Genomic DNA, 27812 nt, shown 5'->3' with positions numbered 1-27812 from the left:
AAGCTGTACGCTGGCTCCCCCAGCCAGTAAAGCGAGATGAGTGCCGCAACCCCAGAGTCGGCCACGACTAGACCTAATCGTCAGGGGTCCCTTTACCTTTAGCAACAGTGTTTTGTGTTGTGTAGGCTCCTATGATGTAAGTAATGGGGCCCGCCTGCTAGCCTGCTCCCTAAAATATCACTGGTTTGCTCATTTCTATATACAGTGGTACCTTGGTTCTCAAACTTAATCCATTCCGGAAGTTTGTTCCAAAACCAAAGTGTTCCAAAATCAAGGCGCACTTTCCCATAGAAAGTAATGCAAAACGGGTTAATCTGTTCCAGGCTTTTAAAAACAACCCCTAAAACAGAAATACTTCTTAATTGTATTTCAGTTCAACAATTACTTTGATAAAATACATATTTTGTTATGTGCAAATGGCTTTAGATACCTATTAGGCCCATAAATTACCATATAGCATATATTCAACACCAAAACAGCGACAGTTTGTTGTTGACAAAGGACAGCTGGACATATAAAGGGCCCCATTACCTTCAGTAGTTTAGGGCTTCATCAAACCTAAATCCAGCCCTGTTAGTGTGTCTTTGTGTAACCTTTCTCTAGCTGTGATAGGTGTGAAGCAAGGCAACCTTCATTATGATTTAGGAGTCGATATCAAACTGTAATTTCCATGTAAGCATCTTTTTTAGCTGTTCAGTGCTGGGTCTCCAACCCGTCCTTGCACACAGATATTATCATGTAGCCCAAGATGTTTTGCCGTAATGGCCCAAGACAAATAAAGCCCAGTCCCCCCCCCCCATAAATATTCAGTAAGTATATAAATATAGAAAATTCAGGGTTAACAAAACTTACTACAAAAGTACAGGGGTGGAGCAAATCAATCGTTATAAAATGGTAAGATGAAATACTGCAAATGCAATTTGCTGCAATATCTGATCCATTTCACCGTCTGCGTTTGTGCATAGAAATTCTGTGAATACACCATGCTATCAATTCCTCCTTCATCGAATGATCCTACAGCAATGCAGATTATTTTGAACTTTAAAAGATATAATTTTCTGTCTCAGTGGTAGGTTTGGGCAGGGGACGGGGAGATGAAAGTAGTAAAGACACAGACAAACATTTCATATTTCATATTCTCTCCCTCTCTCTGGTTATGTTACAGAGTTGACCTTTGGAATGCAAGCAACTTGAAGTTTGGAGATGAATTTCTCGGGGAACTAAGGCTACCTTTGAAATTTCTCCGGCAGTCCAGCTCTTATGAAGCATGGTACTTCATAAATATGCCTTATTCTTTGCTTCCTCCCCAATACTTTTTATCATTACAGTACTATAAACTTGGGACGCAGGTGGCGCTGTGGGTTAAACCACAGAGCCTAGGACTTGCCGATCAGAAGGTCGGCGGTTTGAATCCCCACGACGGGGTGAGCTCCCGTTGCTCGGTCCCTGCTCCTGCCAACCTAGCAGTTCGAAAGCACGTCAAAGTGCAAGTAGATAAATAGGTACTGCTCTGGCGGGAAGGTAAACGGCATTTCCGTGCGCTGATCTGGTTCGCCAGAAGCAGCTTAGTCATGCTGGCCACATGACCTGGAAGCTGTACGCCGGCTCCCTCGGCCAATAAAGCAAGATGAGCGCCACAACCCCAGAGTCAGCCACGACTGGACCTAATGGTCAGGGGTCCCTTTACCTTTACTACTGCTGCCATTGACCCCATCATAGCTACCCAGTTTTAATATAGTAGTTGCCCAACTATCTCATGACTAGAGCTGGGTGATTTATCAATACATCATCTGAAACCAGTCTGAAGTTCAGATCGTGATAACTGTTTCAGAATTTTAGAGCTGGCAATATATTGTTCAGTCCCCAGCTGCAGCCAACATAGCTCATTTCACTTCTGTGTGATGTTTGTGCCCTGCGAGGACATTTGATGCGTGCTGACTCCCTCCCTCAGCTGAGGGTGCCCAAGAAGCTGGTCGCCCACCTAACTTTTCTGGAACAAGTGGGCTGCCTGCTTCCTCCCTCCCTCCCTAGCCCAGCCACCCTTTCTTATTTCAGACATTGTAATATATTGCTACATTGTGATGGTTAGCTGGTGATATATCACGATGTCAAAAGCCAGATATCACCCTGCCCTATGCGTGACATGACATTTGTTTGACATCTCTTTTAAAAAAACCCCTCTAAAAAAACATGTTCTATGTGTTTTTCTCCCATCTGTTAGGTATTTTCTGCAACCCAGAGATAATGGAAACAAGTCACTGAAACCTGATGACCTGGGTTCCTTGAGGTTAAATGTGGTTTACACAGAAGACCATGTTTTCCCTTCAGATTATTACAGCCCTCTTCGAGACCTCTTATTCAAATCTGCAGATGTTGAGGTAAATTTTGCTTGCTGCTTACCCCTGTTCCATTTTTATCCTTCACAAATACTTGACATTTTACTACAACCATAGGGGACAGTGCCCCCTACCTCTCTGTTAAACCATAGCTAAGAGATATCAGGTTCCGGAATACGCATTAGCTTCCTATGGAGGCTTTCCTCCTTGGAGCAAATTTCACCACAGTTAAAGTGTCCCCAAGTTTTTAAGAGTTTTCATTTTACTGCCCTCTTGTGATTAAATCACACAACCAGCAAATATATCAGGAGCCTGGCTTGAATCAATAAAAAGTGGGTTAATTCTCTAGAGGGATACAGTCTTCAGAAGCTTTTCTTTCTTTCCGTGTTTAGCCTGTTTCAGCATCTACTGCCCATATACTGGGCGAAGTCTGCAGGGAAAAGCAGGAGGCAGCCATACCTCTGGTCCGACTCTTCTTACACTATGGCAAAATTGTGCCTTTGATCAGTGCAATTGCAAACGCTGAAATAAAAAGAACTCAGTAAGTATAGCAGTCTGCTTATTTTGACATATGTTAGACTGAATGGGAAGTGATGGCTATGTGGCTTCCACTTAAGAGGGGAAGAAAAGAGAACTCACCCCCCAGTACTACTTCTTTATAAGGGTTAGATAGCAACTATGTGTAATATGAACGAAGGCAGCGGCTATGGGGAAACCCATGGCCTTGGGGGTGTCTGTGTGTGAAATCTACATGAGAGTCATTACGGAAGGGTGAGGACAGCAGAATTTTGAACATTGCAGCTATTAGTTGAATGGTTTGAAGAAAATTGAAACACTATTCGTTTTAGGCTAAAAGGACCAGAGATAGATTTTTGTTTTGTGGTGCAATTCTTAAGGGTTGTTTATTTAAATGCCAGCGCCTATAAAATGAATGAAACCTACTTCCAATTAGTCTTTTTTTTTTAATTGCTGATCTTACTTTAAAAGCCCCCCCCCAAGACTTTGCAGCTTTTAAAATACATTTGAATTCAAATGCAGGACTTCCAGAGTCATAGGAGCCCATTCCTAGGGGCTGAGGTCCCTTCGCCCCCCAATAAAATATTTGAGGGGTCCAGCCCCCCCCCCAAGTTCATGGACATTGCCATTCAAATGGTGTGTTGTGCTGTGTTATGTGATCAATTACAGTATTTTTCGCCCTACAGGACGCACTTTTCCCCCGCCAAAAATGAAGGGGAAATGTGTGTGTGTCCTATGGGGCGAATGCAGGCTTTCGCTGAAGCCTGGAGAGCGAGAGGGGTCAGTGCGCACCGACCCCTCTCGCTCTCCAGGCTTCAGGAAGCCATCCACAAGCCTTGGGAGCCTGCAGGAGTTCCCGCTGGTCTCCCAAGGCTTCCGGAGAGCTGCCTGCATCCCGAAGCCCGGGGCGCGCTGAGTAGCAGATATCTGCAAACCTGGGGAGACCACCGCGACTTCCTGCCGGGCTCCCTAGGCTTGCGAATAGCAGCCTGTTCTGGGGACTGGGGTCGGGGGAAGCTCGGGCTTCCCCCACCCCAGCCCAGCGCCTGGGGGAATTCCCCCCCCAAAAAAACTAGGTCCGCCCTATGGGGCGAAAAATACGGTATGTAGGGTGAGACTTATCTGGCTTCCCCATATTTCATCCACGTTGGCACCCCTGAACAGAGTCACTTGGGTTTTGAAGGTGGATTTTTTTTGGGGGGGGTGGGCAGCCCTATGTATGCTTTTCCTACATTATGTTTCTACTACTCAGGTATTATCCAATCTGCTCTCTGCTTGCCAGTTCAGCACTCCTTCCTTTCCTATCTGCCACACTGGTCCCTACTTATAAATCCCCCTCCACAAAAAAAACTCAACTGGAATATCCTAGGGAATTGGGATATCAGTTTTTGCTTTTGTTTATCTGCTCTATAATTTTGGAGAATATGATTTGTCGGGTTGAAGAACACAGAGCTCTCTTAAATGCAGAAATTTTAAAACCAGGTTTCCCTGGTTTATGAACTGAGTTGCCCCATATCACAATCTTACGTGTTGATTTCTTCCCAATACAAAGTGTGAGGGTAACACAAGACAGAAAGCACAGTAGTACAATATAACTTGGCCCTTCTGATGTTTTCCCGATGTCCCTATTCCTGTGAACAAAAATCTTCACGCACCCTAGACCTGGTATGGTAGATGGAGCGGCTAGCCTTGGATTAGGACTGGGAGACCTGGATTAATAGCCCCGCTCTTCCATGAAACCTGCCGGGTAGCCTTGGTAAACTGATTTACATGATTAGTGTTAGGAATCAAATGAGATAACCTTGGAGAAGGAAGGGGCTGCAGATGTGATAGATAACTTATGACAGCCACAAGGCAGTACGACCGATTACTGTGTTCCATCAGGGCTGCTACTGAGCTGTGCATTTATTTGTCTTACAGCCAGTTACCCAACCATCTCCCTCTCAGAGAGGGAGCTTCTTCCTTCATTTACTTTTTCAAAAAGGATGCTCTTGTTTTGTTGTGCAGGCTTAACCACCAGATAGCTGCTCTTTACTTTCTTCCCACCTTTTTCCTCTAATCCCATTGCCCAGAATAGAACTGGGATAGAAGAGAACACAGGTGCACCTATCTTCTATCCCGTTGCTGGGATAGAAGAAAACACACAGAATCATAGAGTTGGAAGCATAGGCACCGACTCCATGGGGCCTGAGGGGGCCCGAGCCCTCTCAAAAATTCGTTTGGGGGGGCTCTGCCCCCCCAATAATTTAAGAAAATTATTAGTTATATTATGCTTTGTAAAATCACAAAATTATGTTGGTATTTTTTATTTTCCTTGTTTGACGATAGTTACCTTTTAAAATACATTCAGTAATGAGTTAAAACAAAGCCACTCCCGATCTAGAGAGGGGGTGGGGTTGCGGGCTCTCGACCCATCAACAATCTCGCGTCAGCCCCGCGAGAAGCGGGGATTCCCCCTAGCTCATTAATATTCACCGCCCACGGTGGCAGCCAATCGGCTGCCGCAAAGGGCAGGCCCTCACAGGTTCACTTAAGGCCGGGGCAGCCCGGGCTCGCCCCTTTGGTTCCCCCAGCAGCAGCGGTTTGGAGGTCTTGGGCCCCCCCAATATTTTTTATAAGTCGGTATGGGCCCCCGCCCCCCCAATATTTTTTATAAGTCGGTATGGGCCCCCGCCCCCCCCCCAATATTTTTTATAAGTCGGTATGGGCCCCCGCCCCCCCCAATATTTTTTATAAGTCGGTATGGGCCCCCGCCCCCCCAATATTTTTTATAAGTCGGCGCCCCTGGTTGGAAGGAAGCCCAAGAGTCATCTAGTGCAGGAATCTCAGCTAAAGCATCCATGGCAGACAGCCATCCAACCTGTGCTTAAAAACCTCCAGTGTTCATGCTTGCTTAAAGCCGGTAGATGTGCACACCAGTTTCCCTGTTGTTTTTAAGACTCATAAAGGAAAACTATATTAAATCACCTCATTTGGGAGCCATTGTGGGAGCTTCCTAGGAGCAAGAAGTGGATTGCAAACACCTGCTACTTTACTTCCTTTGTTGCATGCTGAAGTCAATGGCTGCCATTAGTCTCTACTTGTAATGAACTCCTAAGGCAGTGGATAGCAATTTTATTAGGCACATCTTAGGTCAGGAATGGGAAATATCTAGAGTCTAGATATTGTCGACTGCAGATCCCATCATTCCTGACCATAAATTGTGCTGGTTGGGGCTGGTGTGAGTTGGAACCCAACCGCAAATTCCCTCCACCCATGTCTCTGGTCTCATTCAGAGAAGATGGTTTATGTGCATTCAACTGCTCCAACTGCTGCTTTTATTTCATCATGTTGGTGGTTTATCAAAAGAAGGCTAAATGTTTGGAAACCGTCTGCTTTCAGAGACCCAAACACCATCTTCAGAGGAAACTCATTAACTTCCAAGTGCATTGATGAAACCATGAAACTGGCAGGGATGCATTACCTTCAAGTAACCCTGAAGCCAATTATTGACGAGGTAAGAGCACGTTCAAAAACCATGTACAGTCTTCTAAGAGAAGCATGCACATTGTCTTACTAGTCATTGTTCCACGGGGCTTATGCCTAAGGTTTAGGAGGTTATGACAGACCCATGTGGTAGTTGCTTATCTAGTGAGTCAGTCATAACACTTGAATACCATGGATTTATATGAAATTAATGTTCTGCAGCGCCCCTCAGATGCAAGCCTTGCATTACAAAAGCAAAGCATTTTGATTCTGGGTAGGCATATAATGTGCATTAAAAAAAAGAAACAACTCATTTGAATTTGTGATTATTTTTAGAGGGTGCGCGTGTTCTTGCTTGACACTCTGGCAGCATTTCATTATCTCTGCCGCGCAGTTAGCCTGTCCTCCTAATGTTACAAATAAACAGACCACAAATTTCCTTTAATTGATTCAGCACTTTCCTAACTGATCTGCAGATGCCACAACTTACCAAGAAGTCGTGTGTGTGTGTGTGTCCCCGCAACCTTAAAAATAGTTTTGCAACATTGTGCTTCATAAACAAAAGGGGAGATTGGAAAATACTGTTTCCTTAAATGCTTACTTGGTGTTCTCTCCTTTTTAGCCAGAAATTAATTTTTCACTGAATTTCAGTGCAGATAATTATGTTAGCATTAGCTGGCTTCTTGGAAACTATGATTTCTAAATTGGTAGCCAGCCCCTCCTCCCTCCCGCTTGAATTCCCCCACCTTCCTTCATCTCCTCTAACCAAAATACAGGTTGTACACCTGTACACATTTACCTGAGAGTAAATCCATTAAACTCAGTGGGGCTTAATTCTGTGTAGATGTGTATAGGTGTGTGTGCTCTTAGTGTTGTAATGTCAACGCTAATTACATATAACAGTGTTTATCTGTAATGTCACCAACCATGGTCAGTTGAGGACTTCCCATCTTAACCAGCATTTTAAACCAGGGTTTGAAGTATGTTTGTTAATTTTTCTTGACGAGGCAGCCATGGTTAGTGATGTTGAATTACTAAGCCACATGTAAAAACATAAGGAAAATACACAAACTCACTTGACTGGGGCTTATTCCTGATTTGGAAAAAAAAAGTTTTGTTTTATATAGCAAAATTAATCTTCAGAGGAGCTAAGAAAAAATTAATTCTATGCTGTAAAAACAAAACAAAAAGCTAACCAGCCCAAAGCTGTTAAATTGCAATTTGTTAAATAAATAACTGATTCTAAGGGGTCCAATCTCACCCGAAGATAATTCAGTATATTGATTATGAATTATTTCAATTTATTCTAGATTTGCCAAGTTCATAAATCTTGTGAAATTGATCCTGTGAAGTTGAAAGATGCTGAAAATTTGGATAATAACCGGGTATGCAGTTCATTTTGTAGATGAAAGCCCAGGTTTCCAGTTAATTCACTTACTACTGTCTGATATGCATTTAGCATCAGTTGTGTGCTAGGTGCTGTACAGGCCATCTTTTGCAGCTGGGTTAAGCGGCAGTGAGTAAATGTGCTACTCTTCTATACAATACTGGGCTGTATGATATATCTATAACAGTTTCCAGAGGTTTTCTGGCAGATATTGCCATATAAATACAACAAGAACTGTTTCATATGTTAACATGTCCATATATAAAACAAAATAACATGCTGATGATAATGTCAGATGATATATATGTGGGTATTCACACTGGAAAGTTGCAATTTCGAACATGAAAAGTGGGTTGTCTACACAGCGAAACAAAGCAAAAAAGTTTTTCCACACATGTTGGATCATTTCACATGTCAATTATATTTGGGCTTCCTTCATGCAAGCACCTTATTTGTGGGTATCCCATAATACGTGATCTTAGGTTAGATGTCTTGCAACGATTGTTTTATCTATTATTTTTTTTCCCCTCCTAGGAAAATCTTAGGCAATATGTAGACCGGATTTTCACAGTCATTACAAAGTCTGGGGTCCGTTGCCCTACAGTGATGTGTGATATCTTTTTTTCACTGAGGGAGTCCGCTGCCATACGCTTTCAAGGTACGTTCCTGTGTAAAGTTAAAATTGTAAAACCTCCAACAAGAACGTTAAGGTGATTATCACAGTTGCACCAGCCAGAACGCTACAAACTCCTAACGTATGTGCAGTGATTGTGTGCTGCTAATAGCCTGACCAAACTGCGGGAGGCAGTGGAAGACCGGAGTGCCTGGCGTGCTCTGGTCCATGGGGTCACGAAGAGTCGGACATGACTAAACGACTAAACAACAACAATAGCCTGAATATGACGTGCTGCACATCGTGTGGGTCTCTGTTGTGAAGAAGTCAGGCTCCAGTTCTTGAAGAACTCTGGCTCTTCCTCCGAGTTATTCCAGCCCGCCAACCCAGTGGTTTCTTTCATTTTCCATTTTCTCCTTAAGAACAGTATAAGTTACTGAGTTAACCTGGGTCACTTAAGTTCTACCTCTAGCCTTTGACTGAGGGCCAAACTACACATTACTCTCAAGGTGTAGCATGCAGCTATTTCTCTGGTTTTTCTTAAATTAATTACAGGTGTGTAGGGATGAGGCTTGTTCTCGAGACTGCAGAGCATGAGTTGTGGAAGTTTATCCCTGCCCTCCCCAGCCACAGCCCATTCCACAGCACCCCCCTTCTCATACACAGCTGTGAAGCTAAGCAAGAGTCTTCATTTGGGACTTTTTAAAAAAATAAGCCTTATAGCTGCGCTTGTAGCTGCTGTCCCAGTAACAATCACACCCTCTCCAAGTGGTACCTTGGGTTACAGACGCTTCAGGTTACAAACGCTTCAGGTTAAAGACCCAGAAATAGTACTTCGGGTTAAGAACTTTGCTTTAGCATGAGAACAGAAATAATGGTGCAGCAGCAGTGGGAGGCCCCATTAGCCAAATTGGTACCTCAGGTTAAGAACAGTTTCAGGTTAAGAATGAACCTACAGAACAAATTAAGTTCTTAACCCGAGGTACCACTGTACAGAAAAACAAGAGCCTGAATGCAACACATTAAACGTAACATGTTGCTTGACCAGTGTTAGAAACTAAGATAAATAAGCTAGGTGCCAAATGGCTCCTTAAACCAGGGTTACAGTCGCCAAAACAGAATGTCTAGTTGCCATTTGGGGGCTAGACGGCTCAAAAGTAGTATTTTTCTTTTTTTTTATAAATATTTATTAAGATTTTTTGAGTACAAATACATAAATAATAAACAACTTTACTTATATAACATACTTTCTTCACTTCTTTGGACTCCCTCACGTCTCCCGCTCCCACTTACATTGTGGAAAAGTTTTTCCAAGCAAATTATCATCTTGTTCAAAAGTAGTATTTTTCAATACGGCTTTTTGGTTCCTGAAATTCATTCAGATTGTGCAGATAAAATGTAATGGATAGAATTCTACAGGATGTGTTACTAGTGTGTGAAAGCAGTCAGGATCCTTCCCACATGTCAAAAAAGGTTACAGTGGTACCTTGGTTTAAGAACTTAATTCATTCTGGAGGTCCTTTCTTAACCTGAAACTGTTCTTAACCTGAGGTACCACTTTAGCTAATGGGGCCTCCCGCTGCTGCCGCACAATTTCTGGTCTCGTCCTGAAGCAAAGTTCTTAACCTGAGGTACTATTTCTGCGTTAGCGGAGTCTGTAGCCTGAAGCATCTGTAACCCGAAGTGTCTGTAACCCCGAGCTACCACTGTATTTGTGTTTTGTTAGCCCCAAAATGGAAAACAAATTAGGTCCCAACTAAAGAATGGAAATGTAAACTGATGGAATAGGCGCAACTTGCGGACCTCACATATAGAATAAGAGAACAAGAACAACATACGTTTAAAGAAGATTGGAAAATATTTATTGCTTATATGGGGGAAATTGTGTATACTTGAAAACGTTGGCAGCATTAAGACAAATTCAACAGTGTAAATAAGTTTTGATGGATGTAATGGAATAATGAATGTAAAATATGCCGGGATTTTGCTATGCCAAATGAACCATGGAAAGAGAAGATGGGAAGTCATTGATATTTTAAAGTTGTTTAAATGAATATTTTAAAATGTAAAACAGAAAATTTAATAAAAATTAGGGGGGGGGAACAGTCAAGATCCAAGGATCCCCTGGCATGCACCTTCAGATGGTAGAGATGGTTGGCATCTTTACTCACTCTTTGTGACTTTATCTAAAGCTTTTTAAGAGTGGAATTGTAATGGGCTTGTGTTCTGTTTTTAAAATTGCAGATGATCCAGATGTTAGGTATACAGCAGTAAGCAGCTTCATTTTTCTGAGATTCTTTGCACCTGCGATTCTTTCTCCAAATCTCTTTCATCTTACACCTCATCACCCGGTAAGTGCTGCATCTTGCCGTCCTCTGCTGGAAGCCCTGTGTCTTACTTTCCACTCTTGGCAGTTTTTCTCCAGTCTGCCTCTTGAGTAAATAAGGATAAAAAGTTGTGCCTGGTTATCTATACACAACAGATGAATCCTTTTCATTTTGGACATATCACAAGGCGCAGAGAGACAAGAAGATTTGACTGCAGGGCCTTAAAAACTCAACCAGTTGCAAGGAAGATTCTGTCTCTTTGAAACTCCTTCTCCTTGCAATAGTTCAAGAGCATTAACGGCCAATCTGACAATGTATGATTTGTTTCCATAGCTGTAGCTCTGAACTATGAAACATCAAGGTAGTGGATGGCACAGAGCATTATAAGAGCGCTGGGTTGCATCCAGTTATACCGTTCCTCAAATAGGAGTCCTTCCATTCTTTGGAACAGAAGAGGAGGAGGGGAGATTTTTGCAGCCCCTGAAAATCTTCTCCAGAGGGTTAGGGAACTTTTTAGTTTGGGAAGTTGGTAAAGCAGTTAAAACTCCTGCCACCTCCCCTTCTACTAGCAGATGCCTCTGCTAATTCAAAGATTGTTCTGTGGTCAGGACTCCTAGGGCACTATCAGAACCATCCCTGTTTTTGAAGATGCTGTAGAATGCTACCATTCCTAAGAAATGGCAATTATTCCTTTTTCATTTTTAAACGAGTAATAACTGCACTGGAAATCATATTTGTGACATGCTGCTAGACCAGTTCTGCTCTCACAATAAATCAAAGAGATCTTGCTAGATAAGAATTGCCTTTATGTGAAACAAAGCTGAGCCCACCACCTTTCAGGAAACTGCTTTACGCTGGTTATAGGTGAACCCTACCTATAGGTTTATGTTTCTATGAGTTCCCGAACAGCTTCTAAAATGAGTTTTAATACCTACCGATATGAAATAAAAATGTAGTAAGTAGATCTTTTGCTATGTTTAAAGCACCTTAAGGCTTCTGTTGAAAGCCTAATAAATTCATTTCCATGTTTGTTCCTTCAGAAAGTGCTTTTGAAACAAATAAATAAGAGGTTCTGAAGGAGTGGAGGAACCCTTAGAATTCTCACAGAGAGATCACGAATTTATCCAAAGTATTCAGCATGCACTTGCAAATTAGGTGAGGAGGCTGGAGGACCTTGCCACTTGCAAGAGGTTGAACTTCAGCCCTTCCTGTCTCTTCCAGCTTCATTTCTCTTGTGCTCAAGGGCAGGGGAGTGCTTTATTCTATGTGTAAAATAGAAACAAGCATGGAAGCGTGGTGCAGCATTTGTGGTCTCCTGCGCTCTTTAACAATGGTTTTTTCCTTTTCAGGATCCACAAACCTCAAGAACTCTGACGCTCATTTCCAAGACCATACAAACATTAGGCAGCTTATCAAAATCTAAGTCTGTAAGAATTTTGCATTCTTTTCCCCTTCCCTTTTCTGGGTTCTTGGGCATTCCCCACTCACCCTTTAAATGTGTGTTCAATTGATTATGATGATGGAGCACAGCCCTTCTCTGTGAGGGCACAACATCCTTGTGGAGACAAATCCTCAAAGGGAATGATACAAACCTATGTCCTCTCCTCTCTGCACATGTGTGGGCAATGCGCCAGGCACTTCTAGGGAATGCCAGTTCCACCTCCTGTATCCCCATCATCCAGCCTTCCCTCTTTAGTTGGTTGTCACATAAATATGAGCTCTAATGTTCCTAGACCAAGGAGGGAAAGGCACTAGGATATGTGTTCAGGTATTCAAGGAGCATGATCTCGGGGCTGATGAAAAAACCTTCTGAGAACAGCTTCATGCGACCGCTCAACATGGCTAGCCATATTTTTTTCTTGCCGTTGAAGTTTGCTTCTACTATACACATCATGTAAGGAGTTGGTACACCCATTTGTGGTGAAGCCCTGCAAAAAAAATAATAATCGCATTTGGCAAGAGAAAATGGCAAGAAAAAGTGGTCCCTGCCTACATTTGTTTATTTTGCAATACTTATATACCCCATGATAAAAACTTCTAAGCAGTTTGCAAAAAAACCCCTAAAAATTAAAACATTCAAATTATCAATAAAAGACCATTAAAAACAGGTATATAACAACAATCTATTGATAATTAAAGTCAACAGGAAGCAAAATGAGTTTGGAAAACCTACCAGCATTCTACATATTGGGATAGGCTTGCCTAAATGAAAATGTTCTAAGCAGGCTCTGAAAACAGTACAGCGAAGGGACCTGCCTGATGTTAATAGGCAGTTTCAGAGTGGAGGTGATGCCACACTGAGAGTGTTCTTAAAATGAGTACACATTGAATTCATACAGTGCGTCATACAGAGCACATACAGTGCACATACAGAGTTCATGTGAATTGGTCCTGAGTTTGGCCATTAAATCGCTTGTGGACTGAATCTTTTGCCTTCTCTACCAAGCCCCAATTGCCAGTTTAGAATGAATGGCTACTCTGAGTAAACAGAGTTTGAATTATATCCAAAATTTAAAAGGAAATGTCTTGATTTGTGAGCTTGGCATGTGGACCGATACCTCTGCCCTCCCCAAAAAGTCTATGCTACAAGGAAAAAAGACATACAGTGGTACCTCTGGATGCGAATGGGATCCGTTCCGGAGCCCAGTTCGCATCATGATCAGAACGCAACCCGCGTCTGCGCATGCGCGTGACGTCATTCTGAGCGTCTGCACATGCGGTGAAAACCAGAAGTAACCCGTTCCATTAGTTCCGGGTCGCCATGGGACGCAACCTGAAAAGATTTAACCCAAAGCGACTTTAACCCGAGGTATGGCTGTATGTCTATGAATGAATGAGTCTTAAGCCTTTTGCTGACTTTGACGTTTTGAACTTCTGTGTAAATGGTCATATTTCAAGATAAAAACCTGATGCTGGTTTGTATTTCAGGCCAGTTTCAAGGAATCATATATGGCTACATTTTATGACTACTTTAATGAGCAGAAATATGCAGATGCAGTCAAAAATGTAAGTATTATCAACAAACTCTTGCATACTTTGTAGACTTAATAACATTAGCCAGTTGAATAAATACTTAATTAGTTGCATATCTATATCCTGAAGAATCAGCTAAAAATGAAAATTAAGCATGCTGAAAGGGAAAAGTTTGAAAAACATGAGAAGTATGTCTATGATTGTGCTTTAGGACACAGATTTGAGGTTTTGACTCCATCCATAGGCCTCTTAAGGGTTACAGCAAGCTATGTGGAAAACATTGTGGCGTAATTATTAGTGCCATACCAAAATCTGCCCTCTAGTTTCTGAAAAGTTTTCTGCAGGCGTGAAAAAAGCTTCCTTTTTATGTCTTCTCAGGGTGTTCTAGAATTTCTTTAGATTGCTGGTGGGTGTGGGGTTTTGAGTTTCACTTGCCATTGCGAGGTGGCCAAGGGTGTTATGGGTGGGTGTTTTTCTTTCCAGTAAACATTTCTCCAGCAATCTGCAGCCTCCCTGGCTGCCCTCACTTTCCAATTTTTTTAAAAAAAACACATGGGAGGAGTTACTTCATTATAACTTTGAAGTGCAGGCACCTGGGAAGGTTGCAGAGAGCAGATGACCGGGGGATGATTTGTAGATACAGACACCATTTGGTGACCTAGAAATTAAGGTCAGCACAACAAAAATCCTGCATCCTTCCCATGGTATAAGGGTATGTATCCCCCTTCATAATCGATCAGCAACTCATTCAGGCAGCAAGCCTTTAGATCACAACACTGTTGCAGACCTTCCTTAGGGTACCCAGCTGCCGCTACCACCTCTCGTCCCATGCTGGCAATCACGTCCCCCTCAGCCCACCAAACAACTGTGGGAGGTGTGATATAGAGCAGACAATATTGAGTTAGGAGGACCAGCCAGGCAGTTTGCTATGACCTTTGAGAATGTCTGAAGGAGGTCTCTGTGAGGGGAGTTAATTCTGTGTGTACACATATGTTTCTGCAAATGTTGGCAGAGCCGAAGGGCTGAGTTATATATCCGATGTGAAGACCTACAATATGATTCAGCGTAAGGCTCTAATCGCATTTAATTTGGACATGGATCTTTGATTTGCTTGCATATAAAGCTTTTAAACATTCTTTTTCTTCTCATTAAATGTCAAATAATTAACCTTGTGAAATTCAGGCATTTCCATTTGTGCTTTTTTTTTTATCAGCTCTGTCAACCGGTATCAGTATGAAATCCTTATTTCATATATATATTTTCTCATCCAAGTTCTTAGATTTAATTTCATCCTCTGGAAGAAGAGACCACAAAAGTATAGAGCAGGCGATACTACTTAAAGAAGGGTGAGTATGCATCAGGCTTTAAAAACAAAACCTGGAGCAAATTCAATTAGTAAATAGTTCAGCACTTGCTTGGGGTGGAATATAGTTCCTTTTTTTGTTTTCTTTTTTTGGTAGTGCTGTCTCTAGTATATATTCATTAAGCAAAGGGAAATTTCATTTTGTCAAAATTGGAGATGCTACCAAATTGTTAGGGATGGAAGAACCTTAGAGGATATGATAATAACCGAAAATACAAGCAAATTTGTTTTCCCCAGAAATATTTTCTGAGTTACCTAAAAGCTGAATGATAGAAAGCTGCCTATTTCTGAACATAATTTGAATAATGTTCCTGCATCTTGTTTGCCCCCTAAAAGTTAATTTTTGTCTTTTAGTTATTTGTGCTCACCTTCCTTTTGCTTTTTAAAAATAAGTTTGTCTGATTTTTGTAATCTTCCCCTCCTAACTCTTAAATGTGAAATTTCTACATCTTTCTTTTGCTTCTGTCTGATTTTTTTCTGTCTCTCCTTGCTTGGCATGCTGTGTTAAGGACTCTTAAACTAACAGTAAAGAAAGTTGATGATAATAGTTCATGCAGGTAAGATGGTGAAGGCAGTTGGTACTTAGTCACAGCTACCTGTCCATGGCAATATCAAGAAAGCGTATTCAACTGGGGTGGGGTGGGAGAAATTTGGATATCCATGCAGGGTGACTGAAAAATCAGATGGGGATGTTTTTCTTCTCTATGCTGCATCAGTACCTACTGAACACACAGGAAGGTGCCTCATCAAAGGACATTTAGCATTCATTCTTAAAAAATAAATTAGAATCAGGGCAGTTTTTCAGTCAGAACACTCCGGAACATCATTCCAGCATCTCTCAGTTGGCCCCCAGAAGTGGGGGGAGAGACCTGAGCAGCCTCAGCAAAGCCCTGCTGCACCTCCGGCTCACAAGGAGACACCCCCCCCCCGTGGAGCCCAAAGGAGAATCATGTACGGCCTTTGGAGAGGGGTCTCCACATAAGCCAGAGGAGCAGCGGGGCTTTGCTGAGGTTCTTCAGCCTGGCTTAGCTGTGATAGGGCCCCTCCCATCAGAATCTGCTGCTGTCGTCTTCAGGACCACTGTATTTGGGTACCAAGTCCATATGACACTACAATGTAGGCGGGACTTGTCACGATTGCCTCTCCTTATTACCTCAAGGATCGTCTGGAAATGTTTTCGTATGTTTGGGTTTTACCTGAGTTTCGGTAGTTTAGTCCATCCTGAGCTGGAGGCTTTGATAAGGATTTTTTTCTTGCTGGTAGATGAAACATTTTGACATTTCTTTCCTCTTCCCACCCCTGCTTTTTTAAAAAAGCTTCTTCTTATTATTAGTTTCTTATTTTTATTTACGTTTCTGTACAAGAACAAATGGCTTTCGTGATTTCTTAAAACTGTGATTTATCTTGAACCGTTCTGTGCCCAAGTTAAATTACCTTTCAGACTGGTTACGAAATGGTTGTAGATTACAATCATTCAATATCTAGTATGATCCCCCACCATCCTAGATTCGTATTTTCATGATCCCTTACACTCATAAGTTGATTAATCATAGCTAGAGTACTTTTACTTTTAATTCAGAAGTTAGAATGTAGTCAAAAGTATGCTCTTTGCTTTCGCAACATGGAGTGCACTGCAAAACGGTTGGGTTGGTTTCTTCTTTCAACAGCCACTCTTGCTTTCTAACTTACCAGATAAAAACTACCTGTGCAACAAGTGACTCGGTGTTTATTTACAAGAGATGCCCTTCTGCCCAGTATAGAGCTTAACAAAATTCTACATGTTCTGTATTAGAGTATGCTGACCCAGCCATTACTTTTAGCGACTGGGCCTGTCTTTCAAAACGAATCAAAGAGAAAAGCAGGGTAGAGAATATTTGAAAGTTTAAACAAGAACACATTTTACTCTACAATGTACATGCAGTTCTACCACTGCAGAATGTCTGTGGGCAATCACTTCTTCCATAAAATTTCCATGCCAGCAACTTGCATGTGGGAAAGTTTCTTAATTACCCATGTAAAGTACTGTTTGAAACGTGGATGTTTTCAAACATGCAACCTCCTGCAAGCAATATGATGTTGTTTAGTTATGTAAGAGGAGTGACTTGCTAAATGGATCTACTAAGTGATGCCTGGAGCCTTCCTAAAACTGGACTCAGCACCTATTGGTTAAGCCTATTCCATTCAGTGCATCCTCATTGTGGCATATTTGACAGTGTCCCCGTGTCTCTGAGGGTACAGTCTCCTGCTTACTACCAGGGAATATAGATATAAATTCAATAAATATAAATAAAAATATAATTATGTCACCTTCTCCTTTGCAACAGGTTCATGATCAAGAGGGCACAAGGTAGGAAACGATTTGGTATGAAGAACTTCAAGAAGAGGTGGTTTCGACTTACCAACCATGAATTTACCTATCAGAAAAGCAAAGGTATTAAAGACACTGCCATTTCCATTAACGCTTAGCTAATTTAAATGTTTATAATGATGCAAAATGCAGTGCTGGTATGCTGTTGTGACATTGTACTCTCTTCTCTATGGTACAAAGGACTCATTTCAATGCATTTGAGGGTGTGTTTTTTAAGCGTTCTCCTTTAAAAGCTGAGCTTTTATTTACTCGCTGCATTTCTATCTAGTTCCTGTGGCGGTCATAAAATCAGTGTTTAAGGATAAGAGCACAATCTGGGGAACAGGAGGCTGGCTGTCCAGGTAGAGTGCCACAGTTGGTCTCTGCTCATTATGATCAGGCGCCAGTTCCTAGCAAAGGGCTGGTGTGTGTCCTCTGCCATCCTTTGCCCTTGGTTGTGGGCTGTTTTGGCAAGCATGGGGGAAGCCAGGAGTCTCCGAGTAGCAGTGCTTGGCCTCAGATGTGCAGTACAGTTACTACAGAAAGGATGCTGCGGAAGCCTTAGCCCGAGGCAATGTGTCCGTCCCCCCCCCCATACCAAGTGTTTCTTTTAAAGCAGAGGTTGGATGGCCATCTGCCATGGATACTTGAGATTCCTGCACTGTGGGGGGGTTGGACTAGATGACCCTCGGGGTCCCTTCCAACCCTACAGTTCTCTGATCCTGTTTTTCTGCATTTGCCTACTGCAGGTGACCATCCACTGTGCAACATTCCAATTGAAAACATTCTGGCAGTAGAAAAATTGGAGGAGGAGTCCTTCAAAATGAAAAATGTAAGCTACTCCCCCCCCTTTCTGTTTTTAAGAACTATGTCTTTATTAACGTCAGCTTATGTCAGTTCTTGTAGAGTTTCAAACACAACCATGTCAGGAATCACAAGACCACAGCAAGAATGACTCTGTTCCCGCTCTAGCAACGATATCCCAAAATACAGTCTATTCTGGTGAAATTGTTACAAACCTTGGCTTGCTTATAATTGTTCTCTTCTGTAATAGCTAAGTTTATGGTGTCTGAACTTTATGTAATGGTAGTGTTTTTGAAATTGCCCTGTCTTACATATATGGGGGTGAAATTCCATCATTTAATCTTGGAGAGCATGCATTTCACAATACAAGCCAGAGGAGCTGCAGAGTATAAATGCAACAAATCCTTCTGGCTATTTCATGAGAGTGCAGAGACGAAGGTTTGTGTGTGAATTCACAACCAATATAAAAGCGCCTCTTTTATCTGGAAGCATAAATTATGAGTTTCATGTTTACACTTGTGCATTTTTTGTATATTTTTATTGGGCGGCTGGGGTATACATATTTTACATATATATATATAGAGAGAGAGAGAGAGCGTGCGCGCGCTAAGCAACCAGAATAGTAGTGCTTCCTCTGCAAAAGCTTGATTTACGAATTACATTATACTACCACTGTTTTTAGATTATATTGTTTTCAACGTTGGGTTTCATGTGTTTTGTTTTTAAAACGGTGTAGCCAATTTGTTTTCTATGGTACAATGGTGGGATTTGTTTAAATAAACAAGCATTTTAAATCCTAAACTGCTTGTAATTAAATGAGAAGAAACTGGGCATACTGAACTGTGACTTTCTGTGAGCCGTGTCGGCTTGTTCTTCTAAACAGTTGTAAAACATCAGGCATTTTTATCATTGCAACAAACCTGTGTTAGGTTGATGGGCCTAAAGCTACCTATTGAGTGTCATCTCTGGGCAAGGATTTCCTTGGCTTACGTTCTTAATTCTTTTACCCCGTACTGGCTAAAATAGGGTCCCCCTTTCAGGTTTCTTTCTGTAAAAGATTTTAAGCAGACTTTCTTGTTGGTCATTGGTTGTTCTTCTGTCTGTCTTTCAGATGTTCCAAGTAATTCAGCCCGAAAGAGTTCTGTATATCCAGGCAAATAATTGTGTTGAAGCCAAGGACTGGATTGATATCCTCACCAAAGTTAGCCAGTGTAACAAGAAACGCCTTGCTGTCTACCACCCCTCTGCATACCTTAATGGGCACTGGCTGTGCTGCAAAGCGACAGCAGATAATACCCCTGGCTGTACTCCCTGCACTGGGTAAGGACTTTCTAGGATACATTTCCTGTTCTAAATTTGGCTTTGAAGCAAGTTGGTGATGAAAAGTGTATCCTGCAGACGTCTGAAAGAGTGAGAGAGCTGATTCTAAGTGGTAGGAAGCTGAATCTATGTCAGCGTCCAATGCAATCACTTGTTTTCTCAGCCTAGTTTTCCCTGCCTGTTTACACCACTTACAAATCTCTGTAGCTAAGCAATAAAAGAATAAGAACGAAAACGTGCTGCTGGGTTTTTAGTACAAGACAAGTAGCCGCAATGGGACGGAATGCTAAACCATGGTTTAGTGCAAGGGTGCTGGAGTGGATTTGTCAGCCACCTGACATCAAACCCATGTAGTCAAAACAAAACCTGCAGGCAAAGCGCCAACAATTAGCTGAACATTGGGTCTTGGAAAGCTAGATTATTCATATTCACATTTATGCAGATTTAACCAATTAATTCATCTGTTAATTAAGCTCTCATTATTAATGATTCACAAGCTGAACTAAAAAAAACATGAAAATACTTCTAGACGTTAAGCCATCTTCTGGCTGGTTGCAAATGATATGTTATTTTAATAAGATGCTGGCAATAGGAATACCCCACACTATTATGGTTCGGTTTTGGAATACCTCTCCAACTGAATTATAACTTTTAACTTTAATATCCAACATTAGCCCTACTCAAGAGTAGACCTACTGAAATAAGCCATTGATTTCGGTAGGTCTGCACTGCAAACGATTAACATTAGATATCATCCCTTCTCTTTAAAATTGATTATACTACTGTTATCTCATATTGTACCATTTTGAAATCTTGCTGTTCTGTTAATCAGGTGCCCTTTTAAACCATAATGGAAAAGTAGAAACCCTCAGTTTCTTAACATATGATTCTTAAAGTGTTATTCTAAACTATTCTGCAGGGGCCTCCCAGCAAATATCCAATTAGACATAGATGGAGACAGAGAAACTGAACGCATCTATTCCCTTTTCAATTTGTATATGGTTAAACTGGAGAAAATGCAAGGTGGGTATACAAATGAATCATTCCTTTGTCTGTACATGTCATTTTAAATTAAAATTAGATTTTAAAGAATGTTATTTATTTACAAAATCCTACGACTGTTAAGCTATACACTGCAGGTAGTTTGTTCAGAATAGCAAATGACACCTTTTGGTGTCCGCTTCAATATTTCACACCTGTTTTCTGTGATTATTTTGTTCTATGCTTGGTTATGCATTTTAATAACATAAAAATAAAGAAAAGCAGCAGCTAATATATTTTTGTAGTACGCGCTTCTCTTATTTGCTAGTATGCCTGCATTTCTCCTTAATTCTTTTAGGTCTCAATAGACTTCTTTTTGCACATTAATCTATGAAATCTGAGTGTCAAACAGACCGAGTATTCAATGAATGTAAAAGGAGGGTAGAAGAATCACATGACCACTGCGTTTTTTGGCATTCTAGAAAGCTATTTTTGAACAGCAGTTCAGCCAAACTTCAGGTTCTGCTTCGGCACAGGGACAGAGGCAGGATATCTTAAGCTAAAATATAAATATAACTTTGTAGGATGTAAGCCAATAGTGCCAGATATATTTAAACTTCCTCCGACCCCATGTAATTGCAAACCTGTGACCTCTCTTTCCATCTCTGAGCTGGCCATCCATTTGCCCTTAGCTCCCTGCTTTGAATACAAAAAGCACTTTGCCAGTGAAGAACCACTGTTGCTTCAGGCACTTGTGTGCTCCTTAGGAACAAGTTAATCATATGACTGGCCTTTGCATGATTCCCACCCCCCCTTTACTTAATAGCAGCCATGGAGGACCCTTGGTCAGGATTGGGACTATAGCGCCTGGGGTGTCTGTGTGTTTGCCATTTGCCCCACCATAGTCCCACTACTGTGGCTGCCCTTTATCCTGACAGCAAAGCTCCCATTGTCACCAATGGGAGCTTACTTCTTGATGCAAACAGCAGGCATGGGAGGGAAGTGTTCAGAACAGGCCTGTGATAGGAGGAGGACTCATTCCTTACTTTGGCCCAACATAGATAAGTATGAAGAGCAAGGCAAAAAGCAAAGGCATCCCAATGCAATAGATAGCAGGATGAAGCATTTCATTCCCCACGCACGCATGCAAATGTCGTCAGCGTCCAAGACTGCTTTGAGAATAATTTGGGTTTATACACACACACACACACACACACACACACACACACTATTTCAGCAGTATGTTTGCTGACTTTTGCTGAAATGCAGTGGCGTAGCGTGGGGGGTGCAGGGGGGGGCCGGCCACACCGGGCGCAACATCTGGGGGGGCGCTCGCACTCGCAGCTCTCTGCCCCTACCTGGCTCACTCACTCTCTCTCACTGCAGTGCTGGCTGTGCGAATCCGATCCAAGCCGCCGGGTCGCCGCCCACTGTGTGTGGGGGGGGGGTGGGCGCCAGGTGTGCGGTGCGGAGAGAGAGCGAGGGACTATCTGGGGGAGGGACAGTGCAGCGGCTGCCCAGCACAGCGCTGAGCGCGGGAGAGAACCACACCAGACCAGACCAGACCAAGGCAGCAGCAAGAAGAAGCTGGCAGCGGCGGCAGGTTAGGGGGCACAAATTACTTGCCTTGCCCCGGGTTCTGACAACCCACGCTACGCCACTGCCGAAATGTGTTCAACCCAAAGGTAGTTTTCCACCTGAATCCATCTTAAATGAAAGATTGGCTGCAATTATTCCCTATTCCAGATATTCACATTTGTAGTTATAGTTATTAGATTGCATGGATTAGGCAAATTAATGGAAAATATGACTTTCAATGGCTGTGAAAACCATGATAGCTAAAAGGAACCTTGAGGTTCAGAAGTGTCTCTTTAAACATGAGGTGCTGGGGACACATGGTGGGAGGCTATTGTCTTCATTCCCCATTTGCGAGCTCCCAGACACATTAGATTGCCCACTGTAGACATATCATATATAACTGCAGAGTTGGAAGGGCCCACAAGGGTCATCTATTCCAACCCCCAGCAATACAGGAATCTTTTGAAATTAAGAGTCTCATGCTCTACTGACCGAGCTTCCAAGACATGCTGGGCCCTTGGGCTGAACTCGCAGAGCTCTTTTTAAGCTTGCTTTGGGACAGTGGGGGAGTGTCTTTGATTACCTTCATGAGAGCTGGATTTTTCTTCCATCTTTTTTCAACAGAGGCTTGCGGCAGTAAATCTGTGTACGATGGACCAGAGCAGGAAGAGTATTCAACCTTTGTTATCGATGACCCTCAGGAGACCTACAAGACACTAAAGCAGATTGTAGATAATGTTAAAACCCTCGAGCAAGAACATGCCCAGTACAAGAGGGATAAATTCAAGAAGACAAAATATGGAAGCCAGTAAGTGTGGGTTGCTCTGGGTGGCTGTGATCTTTAATAATGCACAGAAAGCATTTTTCAGAGGAAATGTAGCTTGGTGTGTTCTACATCCAGACCTGGCTAGTCATTCAGGTTGGAGAAAGTTGCAGTTCAAATGGTACAGCACACATTTCGCCTGCAGAAGACCCCAGGTTCCTTCTCCAGGGAGGGCTGGAAAACTCTGAAGAGTTGCTAAACACTCAGGGTAGAGCTAGATGGAGCAGTGATTTGACTTTCTACAAAGCAGCTTTCTATGTTCCTGTGCCAAGCTAGGCAATTCAGCCCCACAATCCACCACTGCCCTTTCCTACTCAAAATATAAAGGTCCTCAACTTCCTGCCTGCAGACATTTTCTATGCAGTAGAGCACCCTCCTGTAAAATTACTCACGGGCTCAGGGTATCCTGCAGTTCTCACCTTGCTCCCTGGTCCTGCCAAAATGCCACCTGCAGTATTCTCGGGTTGCTTCCCAAGCCCCCTGCCCCTCGACCATCTAAAATGAACTGCAGCCTGTAGTTTTGGAAACCAAAGATGTCTCTTGTTCGCTTTCACAAGTTCCCACGGCGCTGTCACTCAGGCCAGATCTCTTTCCTAAAGCGTGTGTGAGGAACTGGTCCTCCCGATGTTGCTGGACTACAACTCCCATCATCCCTGACCATTCGCCATGCTTGCTGTGGCCAATGGGAGCTGTTGTTCAGCGACATTTGGAAGGCCAAAGTATCATGACCTAGAGGGTGAAAGGTAAAAACCCTTCTCCTTTTGGGGGGCTTGTTGTTTTGCTTCAGGTCTGCCTTCTTTAGACCTGCAGCTTCAGAAGAAAAACCTCCCTGTTTTCTCCTTTGTCACTTTTCTCCTCCTTCTCTAGGGAACACCCCATCGGTGACAAGAGCTTCCAGAGCTACATCAGGCAGCAGTCGGAAATCTCAGCGCATTCCATTTGAAGTCTGAAGGAATTTACAAGGCTGTGATGTTGACGGGTCGAAATGAGAGAATGGAAAAGAATGAAACGAACAAAGAGAAGCCAACCAGTAGCGGGATGTACCTACCTAAACATCGAGCTCACTGCGGCTTGCTAAGTGTTTTCTCTCTCTATCTCTCTCTCCAAGAACTGTTACAATAGTTGCTATGCACTTTATTCATCTGATAACGAACAGATGAAGGAACTCTGCCTCCTAGGCAATTTTCATTGTATGTGTTGTGTTTGAGCTGTTTTTTCTTTTTTAAAAAAAAATGTTGCTCTGGTTTCTTGGAATCTAGTGATCAGTTCAATGATCAAGGTGTGTGGATTTCATATTGACAACTTCCACAGTCCTGTACATGGTTGAGAGCATTCTTTTAGATTTCTTAATTTTTGGTTGCTGACTACTTTCTTTTCTACGCCACACAGCAATTAGCGAAGGCTTTGCAGCACTTGCTTTTTTATGGCTATGTTTAAAACTTAAGCGGAGATTAGCTCTTTTTGTTTTTTAGTGCAGTCTCCCCACAAGCAGGTTGAAAAGCAGGGTATTTTGGTCTTCACATCAGCCGTGTAATATTTGGTTAAGAGCTGGCTTTTTAAGGTAAAATTCTAATATTTAAATGGTACTCTTTGATATTTTTGAGATACAAAATCGTTTCCACCAAGGCATTCTGTCGATTTCTATTTTTGCTATATAGTGGTGCCATTAAGAATAATGGAAATTAATTCAAAGTGTAAATAGTACAAGAATACATGGAAGACTGGTCCTAGAAAATTTGGTTTGCATTTCTGAATTACTGCCTCTTATTTGTTTCCATGTTCCTAAGGGCCATTTCCAATGCAGCAATTTTTCTATATCAAAAGTATTTCCGTGTAGAAAAAAAAGTGTTTGTGCCGTGAGCAGTTTGTCATGTGCGATAAGAACACGTGTTCTGTTTGAACTGCGCACATGCTGAAGAAAGCAGAGTTAAAATCAGTAGTTGAAAAAGGCCTTGCTGTGTAGCACGGTAGCCCTAAACTGTTTTTGAACCTCATCAGGTTCTTCCTCAGGGAAATTTTGAAAGAAAGAAAAAAAGCTAGGAACTGCTGTATTCTCTCATAATATCTTTACCAGAGAGATCTGATTGCTGCAAACTAAATACCAATGCATTTCAGACAGGGAAATGGATGCGACGGAAGTAGCCTCCTGCATTCTGATTCTCTCTACCACGTGGTTTGCACAACCTACAAAGAAGTATTATCCACGTAGGAAAACATTCCTTTTAAAGCAGGCTGAAGATGGACAGAGCTGTAACTTAAGAGTAGCTTGTTATAATTAGGAAATAGTGCTGCCTTAACTCTGCAGGAGAAGAGTGTTGGGGGAAGGGCATACAGAGTCCATAACAAAAAAGTTGTAAAGGCTTTTTTTTTTTTGGACTGAATTATGTTTGAAACTGAAGTTCATGTTCTCCTAGCACTACTCGATTGTTTGGGACGAGAGTTGTACTTTTTACAAAAGTGTTTCGATAATAGAGATGTGTTTCATTTTTTGTTTTGTTTTAAATTGCATCGATACAAAGGTGTATCTTGTTAATATGCGCGTAGATGAAGTGGACTGAGTTATGAACCTCATAAAAAACAAGTAAATGTTGTCAAAGAGGAGGAGTGAAGACGACGTGTGTGCATGTGTGTGTGATGTATGTATGTATGTAGTGACTGGGATTCAGACAAAGTCATACTTAGGTCTCATTGAAATCAGTGTAAAAAAATAATCTTGATTATCTGAAGTCCCATGGATTTCCGTGGACCTAAGTATAATGAACAGTGTTGATCCAACCCTGTGTGTCTGTGTGAGTGTGTATCTATCTATAGATATATGCACACACAGTATATTGCTGTTTAGCTATATGTCATAGCCTCCTTAAAAGTCTGGTTCAATGCATGCTGGGCTTTGATGAAAGTCTAAGTAATGTAACAGAAGTTATGGGGTTGGGCGTATTTTTGGACCATAATTAATGAGCTTTCAGCTTGATGAGAAGATTCCATACTTCTGCATAATAGTAAGTCTGTAATGTTCGCCAAGCACTTGAAGCAGAAAAGAAATATAGAAAACAAATGTCGGCAATCCAGCCCCACAATGCTCAAATCCCATGAAAAAATGGAATGAGAACTTTTACACAACCTCTGTTTTTTAGTGGTTACAGATTTTATTCTTCTTAGCATTTGAGTATATTAGAAGCCTATGAGAACTGAAATCTTATCGGTTGCCAACAGGAAGGCTGGACAAAGAACTGTACTATGTGCCGTGAACTGCCATTTGAATGCCAGTCTTGTTTTTTGTTTTTTAAAAAAGTGTATTTGTAACTTAATAGTCTTTTAATTAAATACTAATGACCTGCAATGTGTGTTCTATTTGCCAATTAAAAGAAGTGTTTTATTTCTGAAAAGTGTATGTGTGCATATGTTATACGCTAAATAGTGCCAGGCCTTTTTTGGAAAGGAAAGGCTGATGCTTATTGCATTTTTCTAAGGTACAGCAGCAAAAAGAGTTATTTGTAGTTGGAAGGGCTTCGAGATTTAATCTAGGAGTTAAGCACCATTGAATTCAGTGGGACTTCCTTGCAAGCAACTAGGGTTGGACTTACACTGTTTTGGGTAACAGCGAGAGCCAGTTTGAACTGGCATACTGAGATTAGAAGGCACATTTTTACGTTATTTTTTACTTGAGGCTACTTTGGTTCTGGGACGTTGTTTCTGTGATATTGGCTACAAAAAAGGAAAATATTAAAGATGGTGTTTTCTTCTTACCACGAGTAGCATCTTTTATTACCTAATAATCTCTCTCACTCCCGTCAGTATCTAAACAAAAGCACCTTTATTAAATTTTGGCAATATAAAAATAGATTTAAAGAAATAATGCTGTTGTTTTCTCAGCCACAGACAGGTGGCACTGCGAACTACAGTGTGTTTGACAAACTGGGCTCTCAAAGTTGCAGCCATGGTGGAGGGTGAAGAGGAACCCAGAGATGGAGGTGTGAATGGGTGGCCCCAGGCCAGGGAGCAGCTAGCCTGGTCAGTAGCTGTTGCTTTGGGCAAATCTAGCAGTCTAAAAGGGGTTGGTGTCAGACGCATCCTCTTGGATCCTGCCTCTCTGCCTGTCCTCACATGGAAAACCTACATCCTTTTTTTGCTTCCCACCCTTTCAGTTCAAAAGTTCATTCCCTTAATATTGCCCAGTTTCAGGAATATCCTCTTTTCACACCAGCTTTTGCATCCTTAAAGATCATGCAATGATTTTATAAAGCTGTGGGAGTAGGACCATGTAGGTTACTTTGTAAAAAAATAATAAATAAATAAATCATCAGTGATGATAGCTGGAATAGCCAAAGATGGCGCCAGGTGGGGAGAGTGTGGTCTTCCAGATGTTGCTAAACTGCCACTTTCATTATAGTGGTACCTCGGGTTAAATACTTACCGTATTTTTCGTCCCATAGGACGCTCCGTCCCATAGGACGCACCTACTTTTTTGGGGGGGAAATAAAGGGAAAAAAATTTCCTTTATTTCCCCCCCCCCAAAACCAGGTTGGGGAACAGTGGGATGGCGGTGCTGCACCTCCCCGCTGTCCCCCGAGCTTGTGGGGCTGGCCGATGTCTGCCTGGCGCGAGGGGCGCTCTGCTTCAGGGCGCCCCATGCGTCGGGCAGCAGGCTACTGTCCGCAGCATGGGGAGCCCTCTGTTTCAGGGCGCCCCACGCGCCCCCCCCGTGCGCAAGGCTTGCCGACACCAGCGCGGAGCACAGGGCGTCCTCCGAAGGGCACCCCGTGCTCCGCGCTGCCGGCTGCCGCCCGCAAGCCTTCAGCTCCCGGGGGGAGATCCCCCGGGTGCGCAATGCTTGCTGACACCAGCGCGGAGCACGGGGCGGCCTCCGAAGGGCGCCCCGTGCTCCGCGCTGCCGGCTGCCGCCCGCAAGCCTTCAGCTCCCGGGGGGAGATCCCCCGGGTGCGCAAGGCTTGCCGACAGCAGCGCGGAGCACAGGGCGG

The 27812-nt window shown here is 42.5% G+C and overlaps 1 protein-coding gene and 1 long non-coding RNA gene across 7 annotated transcripts in view; one reads left to right on the top strand and one right to left on the bottom strand.

Moving 5' to 3' along the window:
* Positions 1-26219, top strand: part of RASA3 (RAS p21 protein activator 3) — a 123477-nt gene extending 97258 nt beyond the window's left edge. Inside the window, exons 9-24 of the mRNA XM_081907383.1 lie at positions 1166-1270; positions 2222-2378; positions 2729-2877; positions 6234-6348; positions 7628-7702; positions 8239-8362; positions 10562-10668; positions 11994-12071; positions 13573-13650; positions 14890-14963; positions 17305-17411; positions 18077-18159; positions 19243-19451; positions 20371-20474; positions 22635-22818; positions 23701-26219. Coding sequence (XP_081763509.1) covers positions 1166-1270; positions 2222-2378; positions 2729-2877; positions 6234-6348; positions 7628-7702; positions 8239-8362; positions 10562-10668; positions 11994-12071; positions 13573-13650; positions 14890-14963; positions 17305-17411; positions 18077-18159; positions 19243-19451; positions 20371-20474; positions 22635-22818; positions 23701-23776 — 1825 coding nt within the window. The 3' untranslated portion in view covers positions 23777-26219. The remainder of the gene's footprint in view (positions 1-1165; positions 1271-2221; positions 2379-2728; positions 2878-6233; positions 6349-7627; positions 7703-8238; positions 8363-10561; positions 10669-11993; positions 12072-13572; positions 13651-14889; positions 14964-17304; positions 17412-18076; positions 18160-19242; positions 19452-20370; positions 20475-22634; positions 22819-23700) is intronic.
* The window catches only part of LOC309367864, a 60604-nt gene continuing 55381 nt past the window's right edge, over positions 22590-27812 (bottom strand). For all 6 annotated transcript variants that reach the window (XR_014167393.1, XR_014167394.1, XR_014167395.1 and 3 more), the window contains one exon: positions 22590-22726. This is a non-coding gene — a long non-coding RNA (uncharacterized lncRNA). The remainder of the gene's footprint in view (positions 22727-27812) is intronic.

The sequence above is a fragment of the Podarcis melisellensis genome (genome assembly GCF_964234715.1).
Source record: "Podarcis melisellensis genome assembly, chromosome: 4".
NCBI lineage: Eukaryota > Metazoa > Chordata > Lepidosauria > Squamata > Lacertidae > Podarcis > Podarcis melisellensis.
This window is presented reverse-complemented; position numbering and strand designations above follow the sequence as displayed.